We start from the raw sequence: 20171 nt of genomic DNA on the forward strand, positions 1-20171 counted from the left end.
AAGCTTATATATCTTATGAACTCTCACATACTCTTGTATCTTAATCATTCTTTCCTGTTACTCATTACCTTTGTATTACTGTTTAATTTAAACCTAGCTAAGCTATTCCTAAGGAAGTTAGAAATTACTATTTTAGAGCTCCCAGATTATAGAATGGCTGGTTTAAAAGAACTGAAAGGTACCAAAAAAGGGATTGGCGTATGCTAAGTGTCTTGAAGTGGAAACAGATTTGTAATGGTGTCAACACTGAAGAAAATGCATTTTTAATTTTAAAAAGAGAGATAAACCTTTATCATTCTATATCAGTACCTCCCAAACACTTCCAAATTCAGTAAGCATTTGTTTTTAATATTAGGAACCAGAGTAAACTTTAATAATAGTTCACATGTTAAAAGAATAAACCTATGAAGAATACATTTCTTTGTGTACCAAATGAAAAAATATACAATGCAGTGAAACTCAAGTACATATACAAAGTGATTTTTTTTGTGCATTATTGATCAAGAAGTTTATATTCTGTATTAAATCATAATATAAAAGAAGCAGTATTTAGTTTTTGATAAAGCAACTGAAAAGCTCCCAAACGTCTTTAAAAATAAAAGCTTGTGGTATATATAAGATGATAGAGATTGAATCAAGCCTGTTGAGTCATTATGCTGTGCTTAAATGGATGACTATGTGAAATAATTTAAAAATTCTCCTGTAGAAATTAAATGAGCATACCCAAACATGGAGTAATATTACTACATGGTTTAATTATAACCCAGTAGTAGAATTTAGTAAATTCAAGCAGAACACATGTACTGTCATCATAGACAAACACTTTAAATTATAACAGCATATTTGAAGACAAAATTAAGAAACCATACATGTTAACAAAAATGATACAACCATGCATACATACATCTGCTTATTAAACACCGAAGTAAAAGAACTAAACCATTTTGAAGTTTTCAGAGGAGCTTGGAATTTTACTCTGTCCTGATAGAAGCACTTTGAATGTTTGCATGGAGACATAAAACTGAATATTTAACTGACAATTGGTCATGCACCTGTACTTCTAAAAATTTGGATTACATTTTCTTCTTTTCTGATTGCTCAGTAGATTCTGACTTCGGCGCAGGAAAAGCTTGATGATACAGATGTCTGTGGGTTGCTGCTGCACTGTAAAGCTTGTATAAAGCCTAGAGATACAAAAATCAAGATTATAAGCACAGATGTAAAATTTTTCCTTTGAATGTAAATAGTTTATGGCACTATATAATTAGCATGCTAAACGTGGAATTTTTATATCATTAGCCTATTTAAGATATAAATTAATAGCTAAGAATCTTAGAACTCAAAACTATTTTCGCTTCCCCAGTGTGTGTATGGATTGATCTTGTGGCAAATAGTTTATTCTCAGACTACATTTCCTTTGACTTTGCACACCTTTTGGAGCAGGGCTTCCCAAACACTGTGCCCTAGGGATGTGTGAGAACTCATATCTTGAATATTACCAGTTTTGGAGGAATTTAACTTCTGACTGCCAATAGCTACCTTATTACACAGTTAGACCACTTGTTATCTGGGCTTATAAGTTTTTCAGAATGGGACCCTTTATTCCCCCCATTATTTCCTGATGCCAGTAAGTACCTACATTGCCCCTCCTCTTGCCACACTGGGATCATTCATTTAAACATTCTCTTCCCTTGTTTCCATTACTTGATTCGTATCTTACAAAACGTTTTTCAGAAGTATTATCTCAGAAAGCCTTTTCTCATAAAGCTGTGATTGTTCTTTGTGTTGACAGTGATTGAGTCATAGGAATTTTTATATATTACTTTACAAAAGTGTCCATAAATATTTTGGTCCTTTTCCCCCTCAGTGACTGTCTCTTCTGGCTTTCATATATTGAACACTCAGTTAAAACCAGCTTTTCTGAGGTAATTCTGGAGTCTGTAAAGAGTCTGAATATTTTTAAAAGGTTGATATCCTTTAAATAGTAACCAATGCCCAGGAAATTCCATTGATTTTTATCTTTTTGAAGTCTTGATAGCTGTTTTCTGAAGTCTGAATAATACATACCATCATCAGTTCTGTGAATACACATTGGTGTAACATGGTATTGCCCTAGCTCTATCATACTCCTAACATTCAACTTAGATTATTTTTACTTCTTTAATGAATTTGTTTTACTGAATTTTATGTAAAATATTTCTCTGTTGACTTGTATTAAATGTATCACTAGTATGGATTAGAGGACATACTCCAGTTGTATGTAACAGCAGAAACTGAGGAAAGAAGGATGTGCTATCTCAGTAGCTGTTCGAGATCAGTTTTGCTTCCTGAAGATGACCAGAGTAACTCTACAGAGGTCAGTTTTCTTATGTAACAAAGGATTCTTTCCTCGTTTTGCCCATGTCCAGTAGGAGAAATGAACACCAATTTACAGGTCGTTCTGAGGAATGCTCAGAAAGTCACACTTCATACTGGCCTGGAACCTGCTTAACGTTGGTAAAGGTAACTGTCACTCAAAAGCCCGAGTTAAAAACATCTAAAGGTTTGTAGCTCCACTTTGAGACTCTCTACGAATTAGGTTTTCTCAAGATTCATAATGCTATTTTTATCTCACTATGCAGTAGAGCAAAATGCACAATGCTGGAGCTTAAGAATTTTGGAATTTTCTACACATTCAAGAAATAAAACTTTTATAAAACAGGATATTCTTGATAATCAACTTATGTTTCATATGCAGATTATATCACATAAGATGTTGGGAATAAATATTTTAAAACCATATTAAAAATTCACAGCTAAAATTGTGAATCTTAGAAGAACAAAGGAGCAGCTGTGCCCAAAGTTTGTTTTTTTTTAAATTTAAGTTCAATTAATTAACATAATAGTGTATTACTAGTTTCAGAGGTAGAGGTCAGTGATTCATCAGTTGTATATAACACCCAGTACTCATTACATCACCAAAGACTTTCTAATCCATTAATGGCTAGTTGGTTTATAAAATAATAATGTTTCTAGCTCTCAATTAAAAAAAAATTAACTCACCTCATTTGTACTTCCCTGTGGCAAAGGCAGTTTAAAAGGGAAAAAAGAAAAGTATATATCCTGCTTCGTTAATAGCATTATGATAATTCAACTTTGTTTACAGTATTTCTGAGTATTTAAGAACAAATACTCCTACACATTTTTTCAGTTCAAATTACATATTGTATCTGAATCTTTCAAAGAACCTAATTCTATATTCCTCAGATGGTTCAGCATCACATTCTAGGAAGGCTTTGGGATTTACCTCAAATAGCCCTTCTTTAGTCTTCTAAGGTTGAGGAGCTATTTGAGACAGTGGCTCAGAGGATCCAGTTTTTAATTCATGCTTTACCCACAGTGTTACCATTAGTTTATCTTAACTAGATTCTTCAAAGACATATGGTAAATTCATTAGTTAAAATTCCATTCTAAAGAGTATACATAGGTATAAATGCTTGAGGAATTGTAGCTATTACTTGCCACCTGCACAAGTTGAAAAGTCTTACCTCCAAAAGTTTATGAAGAATCTCAATTTTAGCTTCACTAAATGCCCCTAAATTTTCATGATGTAACTGAAGACACTTCCAGAATGACAGTGAGTTCATTATCGTTCTAGGTGTGTTTATAATTGTCTTCCCTAGCCATCAATTATTTGAACAACGGACTGCAGTGACCCTGACTGTAGGCTGTGGTTAACTGAAACACAAAGGACAACTAGCCCATGAGCAGCTGATCCAGAGGTTGACCTGGACTCGTGCTATGGCCGGTACAAACGCCTACTTCAAATAGAGACAATCTGAAATAATCAAATCTTGCTTTTTAGGAGTTTATACTAAAAGAGCTAGTGATCCAACCACTTAATGCTAGTGGTTCACATACATCCTCTTCCAAAACCAACATGAATCAAATGATAGGTTTTAAGTACAAAGTAATTTCACACATAAACAAGTCACAGTCCGATCAGTAAAAACTCAGCTGTGCTTTCTCACACTTCTCATTAACAGCTTTAACTTTTAGGATAAATAAAAGTAGAAAGCAAAACTGCCTAATCCACATATATTTGAAAACACTGAAATGTTAACTGGAAATCGGTTATGTAGGACTTCACATTTCGTATTATAGTTAGTCGTTCGTATCTGGCCATCTTGACAGCTTCTAAAGCTCTTGAAGACTGGGGCCCAAGTCAGGTTCACCTGTTCAGTTCTAACATCTAACATTGTGTTTAGTACACAGTGTGCTGCAATCAGTTGAAGAGGATAAAAGTATTCTTACCTGGTCCCACAAGGCTGCAGCCACCTGGTCTATTACAGCCCCCAGCTCTCGGTATTCTCCGGAGTAGCGGATGTATGCCCAGGTGCACAAGGTGATCAGAGTCAGTCCCATTATCATATTGCATAGGCTAGCTATTATGTCCAAACCAATGAATCCAGTTACACCAGCAATCACATACGTGATAAAGATGACAACAAACAGTGTGGCTGGGGTACGAGCTGCATGGAAGATATTTTTGCTATCATTGTGCTTGATATACTGGATGTAAAGTTCATCTATTTCACTCTCCAACTGTTGAAGGTAACGCCGGCTAAATTCCTCCCCACCCATCTTCTTCACCCCTCGAAATAGCTTCACAGATTCTTCCTTAAGCTCCAAATGTTTGGCCTGTAGGTCATTAGGTGCCAGAAATGGTTTGTCACCACCACAGATCTGTATCAGAGAGAAGTGCCGTTTATGCCATGCAGAATAAAATTAGCAACTGTACCACAATCTTCCACTTAGCTAGTTGAATTTGTTAGAACACAATAATCAGAAGGAGTTTACATATATGTTTTGTCAGCCCACATCTTTGCGCAGTCCATATCAGGCATGACCGTAAGTGGAACCAGTATTTTATAGATGACTTATATAAAGCCATTCTTAATTTTTTTTTTAGATTTTATTTATTTATCTGACAGAGATCACAGGTAGGTAGAGAGGCAGGCAGAGAGAGAGAGAGAGAGAGAGAGAGAGGGAAGCAGGCTCCGCGCCGAGCATAGTCCCATGTGGGACTCGATCCCAGGACCCTGAGATCATGACCTGAGCCAAAGGCAGCGGCTTAACCCACTGAGCCACCCAGGCGCCCCGAAAGCCATTCTTAATTTTTATTTTCTTTTTGACCTGGGAAAGAATATCCAAGACTTAATCCAAGTTCCTCAAGATGAAAAGGCATGATTCAAAGTGAACTGCAAACTGAGTGCATTCACAGAATGAACCCAAAATCAAATTACTTATATACAAGATCCTCTGGGAAATTTATTGTAACTATACTAAAGTATTTTTGGCCAATGAGGTTTAACTTAATAGCAATGCTATAAAATTCCAAAAAAATAAGATTAGGAAAAACATGTTCATTGGCAGTTTCACTGATTGTGTTTAAATGGAGCCCTTTCACAATATATTCTTCAAGAGACTAAATGAAAGCATATTCAATGTTCTTGGACTAGGTTTTCAGTTTTTTCCAAAGTTACAAGGGAAAAGTCAGATACCCATACCTTTCACTTTGGTTATTTGAGATTTAACTTATATAAAGCATACTCTCATTCTAGTTACCCTTTACTTATATTGTGAACACCATTCCATAAACTGTATTACCCTTGACTCTTAAGACTCTACCAGTTTTGGATGTAATTTATAATATATAACATTTTCAGGAGAAAACCCTATCATATTAGTAGATATGTACAATAATTATTAGATGCATCTTAATTCAGAACGTTAAAAAGAGGAAAAGCAGTATGTAGAAGTATTAGCCCTTGAAGTCTAATTTCTTTTTTTCCTAATGGGTTTCTTGGTTTTGTTTTCTGTTTTTGAGAGAGAGTGTATTCAGCAGGGGTTGGGGAGGTGGGGGACGTGGGGAGAGGGCCAGAGGGAGGAGGAGGAGAGAGAATCTTAAGCAGGCTCCATGCCCAGCACAGAGCCCAACTTGGGGCTCTATCTCACAACCCTGAGATTATGACCTGAGTCAAAACCAAGAGTCAGATGCTTAAGCAACTGTGCCACCCAGGCAACTTAATGGGTTTTCAGAGTTAAGATAGAAATACTGAAATTGTTGCATGAAGGGAGGTGTAGCAAGAGGGTAGCACATGTTATTTTAGTCACTAGAGCTTATAAATAGTGGGAAGATGTGGCCAAAAAAAAAAAAAAAGTACTATAGAGGGAAGACACTTAAAATATGTTTTAAATTGTGCATACATAGTGTTCCTTTCCTTAAAAATACTTTATGCAATAAATAGAAATGTGATATACATAAGCTGAGAAAGAGTAAGTCAAAGCCACTTTTTTGCATTTGCAGCGTAATTTGGAAGAAAAAAAAAAAGAATGAGCTCATGGAAGAAATACCGATTTTACTTAAAACACAATTTAAAATATTATTTAATTCTTACCTCTTCCATCTTTTTGTTGTATGTATCCTTGGCAGTTGCCACGGCGGCTAAATTGTTAGCTTCTGCTGTGGCCTTTGAACAAAGTACAAAGTATAATGTAAAATGGAATTCATATTTATTAAACCTTCACAGGCAATTCTCATTTCTGAGTATCATGTGTAAGAAATGTACAAGAACACAAGGTCATGAAATAATTCGAAGTACTTAAGTATTTCCACGACATTTTAAAAATTTTATAAAATTAAATTTTCAAAATACATAAAACGGTAGTCCATAGTTATAAAAATGAAGATTTTTTTCCTCTTAAATATTTTTAAGCTTCTCACTAAATTGGGGGGGTCTATAAACCTAAACACATGGGAAATAATTCACAGTACATTTTGTGTGTACTAATATATAGACATGTCTTAAGTTTAAGGACTGATGCTGATAGTACAATGTATCACTGATAACAAAAATGAACTATTAAGAACCTAAAGAAATTTTTTAATAAGTAAGGAAAAAGCTAGATTCTCCTTTCTTAAATGTTTATTTGTAGAGACCACTGGTTTTAAAACCTGGACCTGCTTTTCTACTCGGTACATGTGTGAACCTAAGCCACAGTGTGAGTCTGTTTTCTAAACCAGTTTTGTACAAAGAAAATGAAAGCTGTGTTAAAAAGTGTCAGCACAAGTGAAGCTCCTCTATGTATATACAAAAGTGTTTAGCTGAACACACAAACAGTAGTTAACAGAAAAAATAATCTCCCAATAAATGTTCCAATATTTTTATTTGCTAATTTTTGATGGCCAGATTGGAGCGTATCTCTAGTCTAGCAAAGCATAAAGCTAAAGAAAGCTTAGCTTTAGTGACAAGTATGTTTTAAAATGTTATGCCTCCTGATTAGTAAGTACCTGTAACATGGATTTGGGATGTGGCAATTCTTCACCTTGATAGATCTTTATATAGGCCTTTAAAAAAAAAAAAAGGAAAAAAAAAAGAGACTCATGTTCAAGGAATTCCATTCAATATTTCTCCAATTCTGTTTAATTGTTTTCTAAGGTCTAAGGTCTTGCCAGTTTTGGGGAACTATTATCTTTCTCATTTAAAATCCCCCCCCCTTTCTTAGTTGTTCCTTTTTCCTGAAGTGCCCTTTCCACACAACAATTCTTGCCAACCTTACCTTTCTTTAAAGGCTTAATTCATTGCCAGCTCCTCTAAAACTTTCTCACATCCCTCTGCTAGGAGTAACCTTTCTTTTGCAGTCACTCACAGCCATTTGTACCTGCTGATGTCATAAGATTTATGGAAGAGATTTCTGTAAGGGTCCTTAATCTCCCACTGAATTCTAAGCTCCTCCATAATGTTAGGCACAGTAAGAATTCAAACTTTAGTAAGATAAATAACATGTCATTTATTGTGAAGAGTGAAGAAGATAATCACACAGGAGGTATGTGACAGTATTTTAAATTACAAAAATATGAATTTTAAAAGTTGGTATTTTGGTCCTTGGGGCATCAATCCACAAATTAGTTTGGTAGCTGAAATTCCCCCACTATATGTGGCTGGTTTAAAACAACCAGTTTTTAAAAAAAACAGTATTCAGTGCTACCTAAAATAAACAAGTAAATGCAAATTTAAATAATTCCACTTCAAATCAGTCCTTAATGCAGAGAGAGAAATTGTGGAAGAATTTTCTCCAATAGGAAGGCAAAGTATAGCCCCTTGGAGAACATCTTCAGAATGAAAGTAAAATTCGATATAGCTCATAACTGAAGACTACTATATGTTATGTATCTTGAGCAACACATTCTCCCCCAGCAACAAAAAAATAGACTTTTCCAATGCCTAGATATATTCATACTCCAAAATATATTTCTCTCAAGATAAAGTTTTCTTTAAAATTTTAATTTCAGAAACTAAGCTCCTCTTGGGAGTCTAATGATTTTTTTATTCTTATATATTCCTCATAACTTTTCCCCCATATTACAGAGTCTATAATTTGTTTCAAGTAGGAACTGCATTCTAAAACAATGCTCTAGAAATGAGAGTGATACCTTGAAGTACTCCACCAGACCTCGGCAGGTGATTTTGTTCCCATTGATCTCTTTAATATCTAGGCTCTCAGGACTAAGTAGCCAAGGAATGAGTATTTTCAAGTTTTTGATGAATTCATCATCTATTTCTACAAGTAAAAGCACATTCATCATTATTTTAAAAATCCAATCCAGTCCTCCATGCCATACAACAAAACATCCTTTGATTTCCTCCATTTCTTCCCCAGTGATAAAGCCTTCACTCACTTTCCCATCATCTAAATAAACAACTCCTGCAGCCCACTGTTCTTGGGTCAGTGATCCTCCTTGCCTAAACTTCTACTGCTAGTCTTCAGTTCAATTACATATTTACTTATCCTGCACCCATAAAATAGCTTTTCTTGATGTTAAATGTTAAACAAATACCTTAAACCCTATTCACATAACCAGTATTCTGTACTTAAGTTTGTTGGTGGTTTTATAAACGGGGAAAAGGCCAGATACTTACTTATTCCCTCCAGAAAATGTATGCCAAAATTGCTGTTTTTAGTGTAGCCACCTTACGAAAGTGTATAGAACTGGGTAAGGTGTAACTAGAACTCAAGTTCAAAAGGATAGTGATGGTGATGCCACCTCTGGTGGTGAAACTCACCAGTAGAAATTAACATGGCAGAGTAGGCCATGGAGACAAATCGGAGGATGTCCGAGTTCTTCCCCTATCATGTTTAGGACAACTGATTACACATTCCCATGGTATAGCATTAGGTTTAAGCTTCGCTTTACATATGTAGTAAAGTAACAGAAAATGCATCTTCAGAGGAGTCTTTTGAACACAGTGATAATTTCTGAAATCATTATTTCAAAAGATGCAGAAAAATACACCTACATAAAAAGCAAGGTATGTCCTAAAACTAGTAATGGCCTATAATGTTTAAAAATCTGTTTCAGCAGAGTCACTGAGTTTTCAGGCTTTGGAATTGGTGATTTCTGACGTTTTAAGGATAAAGATTCAAACCATGTGATTGTGTGTGTTTGCATTTTCCTTGCTTGCTATTACAACCTGACTATACACTGAAATACCAGTTTACATAAGAATTCTTGTTTCTCTTCTTTCCTTGCTGCTTTTATGAGATGTACAAGCATAATGCTGGAAACCCTTCAAGACTTATTTTACTTCACATTTTGTACACCTTTGAAATTTTAGTGCTCATCTTTTATGAGTACTTTATAGTTTACTCAAATGTATTTTGCATCGTACCAATTTTTTTTCAAGATTAATTAATTAATTAATTAATTTGACAGACAGATCACAGGTAGGCAGAGAGGCACAGGTAGCAGAGAGAAGAAGGGAAGCAGGCTCCCCGCTGAGCAGAGAGCCTGATGTGGGGCTCGATCCCAGGACCCTGGGATCACGACCTGAGCCGAAGGCAGAGGCTTTAACCCACTGAGCCACCCAGGCGCCCCCGCATTGTACCAATTTTTACTGATAATTTTGCTTCGTATTATATTTCCATTTATTCAAATTTATTATTGTGGGGTTTTCTCTCTAGTTAGCAACATTCGCTAATAGTACCAGTGTTTGTATGATGTTACCACGGTCTGTGTTGTGTTTTGCTGCCTGCTGCGTATCTGTGTACACTGCTACCAGTAGGTTTCTTTTTTGCAATATGACTTTGTGGGTTTTTTGTAGACTATTACTACATATCTAGAACATCTCAAATCTTCCTGAATTTCTGTATAAAACAAAAACCTTTCTCATTATAAAACAACCTCAAGTAACGTGATGCCCCCAGTTTTATTTTTGTTCTTCAACATTTCCTTAGCGATTCAGGGTCTTTTCTGATTCCATACAAATTTTAGGATTATTTGCTCCAGCTCTTTGAAAAATACTGGTGGAATTTTGATCGGAATGGCATTAAAAGTATAGACTGCTCTAGGCAGTAGAGACATTTTAACAATGTTTATTCTTCCGATTCAAGAGCATGGAATGGTCTTCCATCTTTTTGTGTCCTCTTCAATTTCTTTTATGAGTGTTCTGTAGTTCCTTGAGTACAGACCTTTTACCTCTTTGGTTAGGTTTATTCCCAGGTATCTTATGGTTCTTGGTGCTATAGTAAATAGAATTGATTCTCTAATTTCCCTTTCTGTATTTTCATTGTTAGTGTATAAGAAAGCCACTGATTTCTGTACATTGACTTTGTATCCTGCCACGTTACTGAATTGCTGTATGAGTTCTAGTAGTTTGGGGGTGGAGTCTTTTGGGTTTTCCATATAAAGAATCATGTCATCTGCGAAGAGAGAGAGTTTGACTTCTTCATTGCCAATTTGGATACCTTTTATTTCTCTTTGTTTTCTGATTGCTGTTGCTAGGACTTCTAATACTATGTTGAACAAGAGTGGTGAGAGTGGGCATGTGATCACCAAGACAGCATGGTACTGGCATAAAAACAGACACATAGACCAGTGGAACAAAGTAGAGAGCCCAGATATGGACCCTCAACTCTATGGTCAAATAATCTTTGACAAAACAGGAAAAAATATACAGTGGAAAAAAGACAGTGTCTTCAATAAATGGTGCTGGGAAAACTGGACAGCTATATGTAGAAGAATGAAACTCGACCATTCTCTTATACCATACACAAAGATAAACTCAAAATGGATAAAAGACCTCAACGTGAGACAGGAATCCATCAGAATCCTAGAGGAGAACACAGGCAGTAACTTCTTCGATATCAGCCACAGCAACTTCTTTCAAGATATGTCTCCAAAGGCAAAGGAAACAAAAGCAAAAATGAACTTTTGGGACTTCATCAAGATCAAAAGCTTCTGCACAGTAAAGGAAACAGTCAACAAAACGAAGAGGCAACCCATGGAATGGGAGAAGATATTTGCAAATGACAGTAAGACAAAAGGTTGATATCCAGGATCTATAAAGAACTCCTCAAACTCAACACACACACAACAGACAATCATATAAAAAAATGGGCAGAAGATATGAGCAGACACTTCTCCAATGAAGACATACAAATGGCTATCAGACACATGAAAAAATGTTCATCATCACTAGCCATCAGGGAGATTCAAATTAAAACCACATTGAGATACCACCTTACACCATTTAGAATGGCCAAAATTAGCAAGACAGGAAACAACATGTGTTGGAGAGGATGTGGAGAAAGGGGAACCCTCTTACACTGTTGGTGGGAATACAAGTTGGTGCAGTCACTCTGGAGAACAGTGTGGAGATTCGTCAAGAAATTAAAAATAGAGCTTCCCTATGATCCTGCAATTGCACTCCTGGGTATTTACCCCAAAGATACAGATGTAGTGAAAAGAAGGGTCATCTGTACCCTAATGTTCATAGCAGCAATGGCCACGGTCGCCAAACTGTGGAAAGAACCAAGATGCCCTTCAACGGATGAATGGATAAGGAAGATGTGGTCCATATACACTATGGAGTATTATGCCTCCATCAGAAAGGATGAATACCAAACTTTTGTAGCAACATGGATGGGACTGGAAGAGATTATGCTGAGTGAAATAAGTCAAGCAGAGAGAGTCAATTATCATTTGGTTTCACTTATTTGTGGAGCATAACAACATGGAGGACAAGGGGAGATGGAGAGGAGAAGGGAGTTGAGGGAAATTGGAAGGGGAGGTGAACCATGAGAGACTACGGACTCTGAAAAACAATCTGAGGGTTTTGAAGGGGCGGGGAGTGGGAGGTTGGGGTACCAGGTGGTGGGTATTATAGAGGGCACGGATTGCATGGAGCACTGGGTGTGGTGAAAAAATAATGAATACTGTTACACTGAAAAGAAAAAAATTTAAATAAATAAATAAATAAAATCATCAAAATCACTTCCATGTATTACATGTATTTCAATTCCACCCCCATTCCCTTATAAAATTGGAATGGAATAAGATACACCTGGGTGTCTAATGCAGCAGCAAATGTGGTAATGATCATTAAAGTAACAAGCATATAATCACATATTTGGATTAAAAATGTGTCCTGAAGATGGCATGAGCCACGGTCTTGGTTCTCACTGAGACTATTCCAATTTTGGATTCAGAAAGCACAAACCAGAGATTCCTAGCATACACAGGTGGTGAGCTCTTGCTAACGGTATTAGTCAACACCGTAAACACATGACCCAGAACACCTGCAGACCGTTTCAGTTTACGGAGGCACACTAGCTCTGGGCCTCTGCAAGAATGCAATTAAATATGTGTGGGCAGATGATTATTCGGGGTGATGTTCTGTTTCCATCATTTCTTCAATCATTTTTGCCACAAGAGTCCGACTTTGCCAGGAATCCAGGGGCTAGGCCAAAGTGGTTATCTGTCACAATCACTGGGGACGTGATAACGTACTTTATAAGAACTCTGCCCGCAGATGCACTGGTGCAGGACTGCCGTGTAATCACCCAAGGAAGATGCTTTCTCAGGATTACCTTCATTAGAAACACCTTTTTAAAAATAATTACCTTGCAGTGGTGTTTGGATCTGCTTCCTGAAGTCTAACTGAAGCTGCTAAGGATGTATCGCCACAATTTATGGTGTCATCACTTGTCATTCTACATGGGGGACTAAACACAGAGCAACCTCAAAAAGGAAGGTAACTCCTTGTTAATTAGAAGATTTACTAAGCTAAGAGAGGTATTCAGTGGGCACTTAGAAAGAGCTGGTTGAATGGAGTGTGAACAAACCTTATCCTCGCGATTTCCCATGTGGGATGTTGTTAAATTAATAGCAGTTAATTGGAATCATGGTATTATATGTTTCATATAATATGGGAAATGGCATGATAATTTCAATGATGTGAAGGACCATGAACAATATAGTAATTATAACAGTTACAAATATCAGTAGTGAGCTAGAAAGTTATTCCTGTAAGTTTATGAAAGAATATGTGAGAATTACCAATGAAAAGTTTTTGCACAACTGTTTATTCAGAGACATTTCTTCCCTAGAGGGTTCAGATGTCAACCCTCTGGAATACAGCATAGCCAGTGGACAAGACATCCTGGACAGAGACCACATCAACTTACAAATTTCAGAGTGGGCTGGAAAAACAACATGGATAGGTGACTTTCCTTGGGCAGAGTCTCCTTTCTGCCCAAGGAGAAACTGAGGCTGAGATGAACACTTTGGCACACATAGATTCAGCAGGAGTCCTATAAAGCCTCATCAAAATGCATCTTTGATGGTCACCTGAAGCTGCTTTTCATTTCTTTTTCTCTCAGGCTAGCCACTTTGGTAAACTGATAATTTGTGGATGCCTATAAAGCAACTGTGTGTGTGTTAATATATGTGTAGACATGTGAGTAAAGCTTGATGGGAAATCTATTAAAAGATGAAGTTCTTTATCTCTGTGATTTGTCTTAAACTCTCTCCCTCAGCTCTTTCCCTCCACCATGTATCAGTTAATTTTTTTAAAGAACTGTTGCTGAATACCACAAGAATGGAACAAACCAGAGTACTCTTCTGTCCCAATAAAGGGCTCTTGTTGAAAGCCTGCCCCTCCCCTGCCTGTTTATGACTCCCCAACTCCAGAGAAGAAAGAGGGGCCTTGTGGGAGCCCTCTCTTTACATCATTTATTCAAATGAAGGCATTAGGTAACGATACAGTTTTAAGAAGTCTGTGCTCTTCGGAGGGCTGAATTTCATAAGTGACAGTGAAATGACAGAACCCTGCAGTTCTTGCATTAATGTGTACTTACTGCTATCTGTTCTGTTATATAAAGATAATTTAAAACATGTACAGAAATAATGCTAATGACTGAGAAATGTTGGATTCTATTTATGATACTGTCATAGTTAAATGGAAGGTATCTTGAGTATAAATGCCATGGACACGGGGCAGTGGGGGGGGGTGGTGGGGAATAGGTTTGCTTTTCAAACCCGCCAGTTCCATTAAGGTGGACACATATTATGTTGTCCTTTCTTAAGAGGAAGTTTAAAGTCCTTTGAGAAGAGTTATGCTGAAAAGCTTGTTGCATCACTCTCTCACGAGCCCTGGCACAGGGCAGAAAGGCCACAGTAAATAAATGTCTAAGCTCAGTGGCATGTATATTCAATGCCAAGCTTTTAAGTATAAAAGTCAGAAATGTCTTTGTACTACTTTGTAGTAATCACAAAGTAATCACAAAGTAAATATCTAAAGACCCAGTGATTATTTATTAGGAAATACTTTTATTTCCTCAGACCCCTACGTCCACCCCATCCCATCCCACCCCTTTTTCTAAAAAGTTGAGTTGCTTTGGAATCTTAAAATGTTAGTAATGCCTCTGTTAGGCAATCAACTACTATTATCATACACTGTCTCAAGAACATTCTAGGGCTTTTGGGTTTTTCAGAAACTGGTCCTCATTCAGAAGAGGATTTCATTTTTAGTGAAGCTTTTAATAATTTATAATTAAATTCTTCAGTAACACTTTTAAAGAGCTTGAATTCAGAACTATGCAATGTTTCTTTCAATCTCTAATTATATAACTTATAACAATAATTACACAATTTAAAGCATTCAGATAATATAGACATCTACTTTTCTCCTCTAATGTAAATAAGGAAAATTTAACAGGAAGACATTAAGGAGCATTTCTCAATGCACAGAAGTGAGCAGGAACCTCTGTGAAGAGGGGAGAGTCACTGCCTCCCAGGTGAACACAGGATCTTGCCCGTTTTCTCCGGGTGTGTATTAAGTACCCATAGATCCCATAGTTCACCAAGGAGGTGTTCTAGTACCAGCCCAGGATTCCCAGTTCTCTCGACAATTTTCAGCCATCAGCCTCATATAAGTGGATAATCCAAATGAGCAGCTGTAAGCCCAATAGATAAAAAGACAATTGTATAAGCAGGATAAGTAATGTAAACATATTCATTAAAAGACAAACCTTTCAGTTTTCCATCAAAGTTTGGATTGGTAGCTACTTTTAAGCCAGGATGAGGTAGCAGAAAACAGGAAATTTTGGTGAAACAGGAATGGATGTGTTTTCGAACATTCTGTAGTTCTTCATGCTGGTTCCCTGAGACCTGCAGTAAATCATTCTAAAGTTTAAACTACTTTCATCATAATTGAATTCCAAGAGAATTCTGTGACATCTATTTGCTACAGTTGTCTGGTCCCACAGTGATAAAAATGACATGACAGGGCTGATACTAAAGAAAAAATAAAGTCTTGGGTAAATGGCCATATCTAAGTATAGCATACCTATGTCATTATTATTAGAATTAACAAGTGTTTACCCTTATGCTAACTCAGATGGGCCTTCCCACTTTTTAGTACAAATTAGTGGGGTTTTATTCTAGCTAGTTCTTAAAAATTCCAATTTTAATTTGAAGTACTCATAAGAAACATGAATAGATCATGAGATATTCCTACCTTCTTTTCAGGAGATACTCAAGACAGCCTCTTGTCACCTGGTAGGTATACATTTAGATTCTAGAAAGGCATCTGAATAGTTGGGTATTTATAAGCTACACTGTCCCTGTTTTTTCAAATGTATTTGACAGTTAATAGTACAACTACTCTAAAAATAATTACAAACCTAAAAAGACAAGATAAGAGATCCTGACTATCATGAAACCTTATTTAATCTTGATTAAAATTTTTTTCTTAATAGTTACTTGTTGTGGTATCTGTCCAATGTAAACAATTCATTCAACATTGAACTATCCTGACACTGAAAATGGAGAATCCTCTAATTTCACTTTCTGTGAACTATTAGCAAAATGTTCTAAGACTGACTTTGGGAATTTCAAAATGAGATAATTTCTGTTAAATTGACTTTTAAACCTCTACTAAAACATGAATCCAGATATTTGTACTGTCAGCTTTGAATGGATTTAATTATTCTAATTAAAAGATTTATCTTGGAATATGTCGGTGTTTTGTAGATTATCTACACAAGAATTACCTGTATGATAATTATTGATAATATTTAAAGCTATAACTCTGAAAGTATGTATTAAATATCAATCTTTGTAGAGACACTAGAAGGGTCAAATAAGATTGTATCTAATAAGTATCCATTCTGCAAATCATTCAACAAAAGTAATTCTAGATTACTACTGGTGAAATTTCATGCACCTTAGTATCTAACCCACCTTGAGGCGTTTTTCCAAGAATTTGGAGCCACCTTCAGCTCCATATGAAAATTCATATGGAAAACTCCAGTCCCGAACAAGAAATATCAGACTCTAAGAAACAATAAGAAGAAAAGATTGGTGAGGGGACTTTTTTTTTTCTTTTTTTTTTTTAATATTTTTTTTCCAATTTATTTATTTTCAGAAGAACAGTATTCATTATTTTTTCACCACACCCAGTGCTCCATGCAAGCTGTGCCCTCTATAATACCCACCACCTGGTACCCCAACCTCCCACCCCCCCCCGCCACTTCAAACCCCTCAGATTGTTTTTCAGAGTCCATAGTCTCTCATGGTTCATCTCCCCTTCCAATTTACCCCAAAGCGCACACCCTCCCCAATGTCCATAACCCCACCCCCCTTCTCCCAACCCCCCTCCCCCCAGCAACCCACAGTTTGTTTCGTGAGATTAAGAGTCACTTATGGTTTGTCTCCCTCCCTATCCCATCGTGTTTCATGGATTCTTCTCCTACCCACTTAAGCCCCCATGTTGCATCACCACTTCCTCATATCAGGGAGATCATATGATAGTTGTCTTTCTCCGCTTGACTTATTTCGCTAATGGCCTCCCTGAGCTTTATACTGAAACCAATTAAATGTATTATTATCATTTGAATAGTGTTCTACACCACACTGTGGAATTGTGAAAGCAAACATAAAACCTTTGAAAGTTTCTGAGCAATCTATTCCCTAGGAATCAATCTTCCTGTTCCCACTAAGTAAAAACAGAAAGCTGCCCCAAAACTGACTGTAGTCACACACCCAGCCATTCAGCCAGTTTGAGGGCACCTCTGTCTCTCATCTCTTGGTGGCATGCATTCATCCTGGCAATTTGGGGACAGCTTTTTATGAAGACTCGAGTTTTATTTGAGGAGAGTTTTATCATCCCTTTAAGTATTTTTCCTCTATTACAGTTGTCCCGTTCTCTTCCTCAGGGGCTTTCAGTATATATACATGGTATGGATGGGTAGGAATCCAGGTTTAGTGGGGCCCAAAGCTTATACAATCTGTTGGGGGGAGGGCTCAATAGGAAAATGAATACACAATTGGGCTTCAAAGGGAATATTTATTTAGAATGAGAGAAATAACAAATTACAAATTTTTTTAAAAGCTGACAAATACACAAACACACAAACACAAATCCAGAAAAAAAAAAACAAACAACTAACATACCTTTGTAATAATTTTTTTCCCTACTGTTTTTGGCTGCAAATGATTTGATCACTTCATTGTATGATGATTTTGAAATAATCTGTTAGAAAGTTATTTCTCTCTGTCCTCTAACAAGGCCACATTCTTTATCATAAACAGTTATTATTAATAGTTCAGAAATGTTTCTGTTTCACAACTTATTTGTAATGCCATGTGCATTTTTAGTTTCCTCATCCATTAAGTATGATGCTAATAGAACCCACCTCACAGGACTACCGAGACATGCATAAGGCCTCTCTGGAAGGTGCCTGCACAGAGTTAGTGCTGTGTTGGCTCTGGGAGTTTTAATTTAATGGTCACATATTTTAGCTAATGGATAGACCATAGTTTATTTTGCCATTACTAGACGTTTTTCAGTTTTTCTATTATTCTAAGAAATGCACTGATAAACATCCTTGAAGCTGAATATTTGTTCACATCCAGACTGGATTTTATCAAGGACTGTGTTTCCAAAATTAGAGTAATCATCAGAATCATTTGGGAGACTTTTAAAAGTATAGAATTCTTGGGCCTCACCCCGACCTTTTGAAACCAAAGTAACAGCCGCTTTCCTTGAACAGCTTATTATATGCCAACCACAATGCCAGGAATTACACACATGGTATTTCACGCATTCCTGCAACAGCCAAGAGATAGGTTATAATTTATGATTCTTTTCAGAAGAGATAATCTAAAAAGCCCCACCACCTGACATTAAGTGACTTGGCCAAAGGCACAGAGAGATGGCACAGCTAGCATTTAAGCCTGGGCGACCTCAAAACCCCTGCGGCACGGCTCAACAGGAACATCACACATGCGCTGTAGTTTACAACCTGGGCTCTGATAAAAGCACGCTTTTTAATTTTTAAACATTTATTTACTTTAGAGAGAGTGAAAGAGTGAGAGAGAGAGAGAGAGAGAGCGAGCATGAGTGGGAGGGGCAGAGGAAGAGGAGAGAGATTTCCAAGTAGGCTCTGTGCTGAGCATGGAGCCGGACGTGGGGCTTAATCTCAGGACCCTGAGATCACCACCTGAGCTGAAACCAAGAGTTGAGCACTTAACTGCCTGCCACCACCCTGGCGCCCCTAAAGGCATGCTTTGATATGCTCAAGACATACTGCAAATTTTAGTTTCTGGAAGAAAAGTAGGACTTGGAGGGAAAAAATCAGTAGTTTTTATTAAATTAGCGATCTTCAAATGATCTTTCTAAAAGTTTTATACCTTCTGAGCTTCTAGCTGAATATTTTATTCTTGCTTATTAAAACGTGTTGATTTTTAAAAAGATTTTGTTTATTTATTTGAGAGTGAGAGCACAAGGGGGGAGAGAAGCAGACTGAGCACTGAGCAGGGAACCCAATGTGGGGCTCAAACCCAGGACCCTGAAATCTTGACCCGAGTCAAAGTCAGACACCCAACTGACGGAACCACCCAGACCCTTTTGCTGATATGTCTCTTCTCTTTTTTTCTCTCTTAATTCTCTCTCTCTCTCTTTTTTTTTTTTTTAAGATTTTATTTATTTATTTGACAGACAGAGATCACAAGCAGGCAGAGAGAGAGAGGAGGAGGAAGCAGGCTCTCTGCTGAGCAGAGAGCCCGATGCGGGGCTCGATCCCAGAACTCTGAGATCATGACCTGAGCTGAAGGCAGAGGCCTTAACCCACTGAGCCACCCAGGCGTCCCACTCTTAAATCTCTTTTAATCTCTGGGTTCTTCCTCCATTTCTTCTTTCCCCTTACAGTTTATCTACTAAAGAACCTAGGACTTTGACCTATAAAAATTCCCATAACCTGGACCTTGCTGACTGCATATTCACAAGCAGTTCAGCATGCTCTCTGTCCTCTGGATTTCCTGTAAATTGGCAGCTGGGTACAGAGCCTTGATCTCAGGTCATAATTTTTTGGTGGAGTGCTCTTCTATCAGGAGGCACAGAGTTTCTGATTATCTCTCCTTTGGTGAAATTATAACATCTTTGCTTATCTGAAGTTCATTCATCAGTAACTTTCTCATTAAGGGCTCATAAAAACAATATTCTTTGCATTCTTACGTGTTGATAAGTTTGTGACCTATTGTAGCAGTTGTGACTTTCTATTTGAAAGTCAGTTTTGCTGAAAATAAAATCCTTGGCTCACAGCTTCTCTCCTGAAGCCAGGCGGCACTTCTTGGTTTGCATCATGGATTTTTAAATTTTTTTATTTTATTTTACTTTTGTTTACTGTGTGTGTGTGTGGTGGGTATTCGTGCATTTTTGTGGGGAAAGGAGTGATTCTTATGGAGAGGAGAGTTTCAAAATACCACTAGGGCACCTGGCTGGCTAGTTGGAACAGCATGTGACTCCTAATCTTGGGGGGCTGTGAGTTTGAGCCCCACTTCGGGT

The 20171-nt window shown here is 37.1% G+C and overlaps 1 protein-coding gene across 2 annotated transcripts in view; it reads right to left on the reverse strand.

Moving 5' to 3' along the window:
- Nucleotides 1-735: 735 nt before the first annotated feature.
- Nucleotides 736-20171, reverse strand: part of ATL1 (atlastin GTPase 1) — an 82193-nt gene continuing 62757 nt past the window's right edge. Inside the window, exons 8-15 of one of the 2 annotated variants that reach the window (XM_044229837.1) lie at nucleotides 16568-16660; nucleotides 15355-15493; nucleotides 8477-8604; nucleotides 7334-7390; nucleotides 6441-6512; nucleotides 4294-4725; nucleotides 3043-3057; nucleotides 736-1184 (exon numbers count right to left, since the gene is read on the reverse strand). In XM_044229837.1, the coding sequence (XP_044085772.1) occupies nucleotides 1074-1184; nucleotides 3043-3057; nucleotides 4294-4725; nucleotides 6441-6512; nucleotides 7334-7390; nucleotides 8477-8604; nucleotides 15355-15493; nucleotides 16568-16660 (1047 nt within the window). In that variant the 3' untranslated portion in view covers nucleotides 736-1073. The remainder of the gene's footprint in view (nucleotides 1185-3042; nucleotides 3058-4293; nucleotides 4726-6440; nucleotides 6513-7333; nucleotides 7391-8476; nucleotides 8605-15354; nucleotides 15494-16567; nucleotides 16661-20171) is intronic. The other variant, XM_044229838.1, reaches the window with a different exon arrangement.

This window comes from Neovison vison, chromosome 13, assembly GCF_020171115.1.
Source record: "Neovison vison isolate M4711 chromosome 13, ASM_NN_V1, whole genome shotgun sequence".
In the NCBI taxonomy this organism is placed as follows: domain Eukaryota; kingdom Metazoa; phylum Chordata; class Mammalia; order Carnivora; family Mustelidae; genus Neogale; species Neogale vison.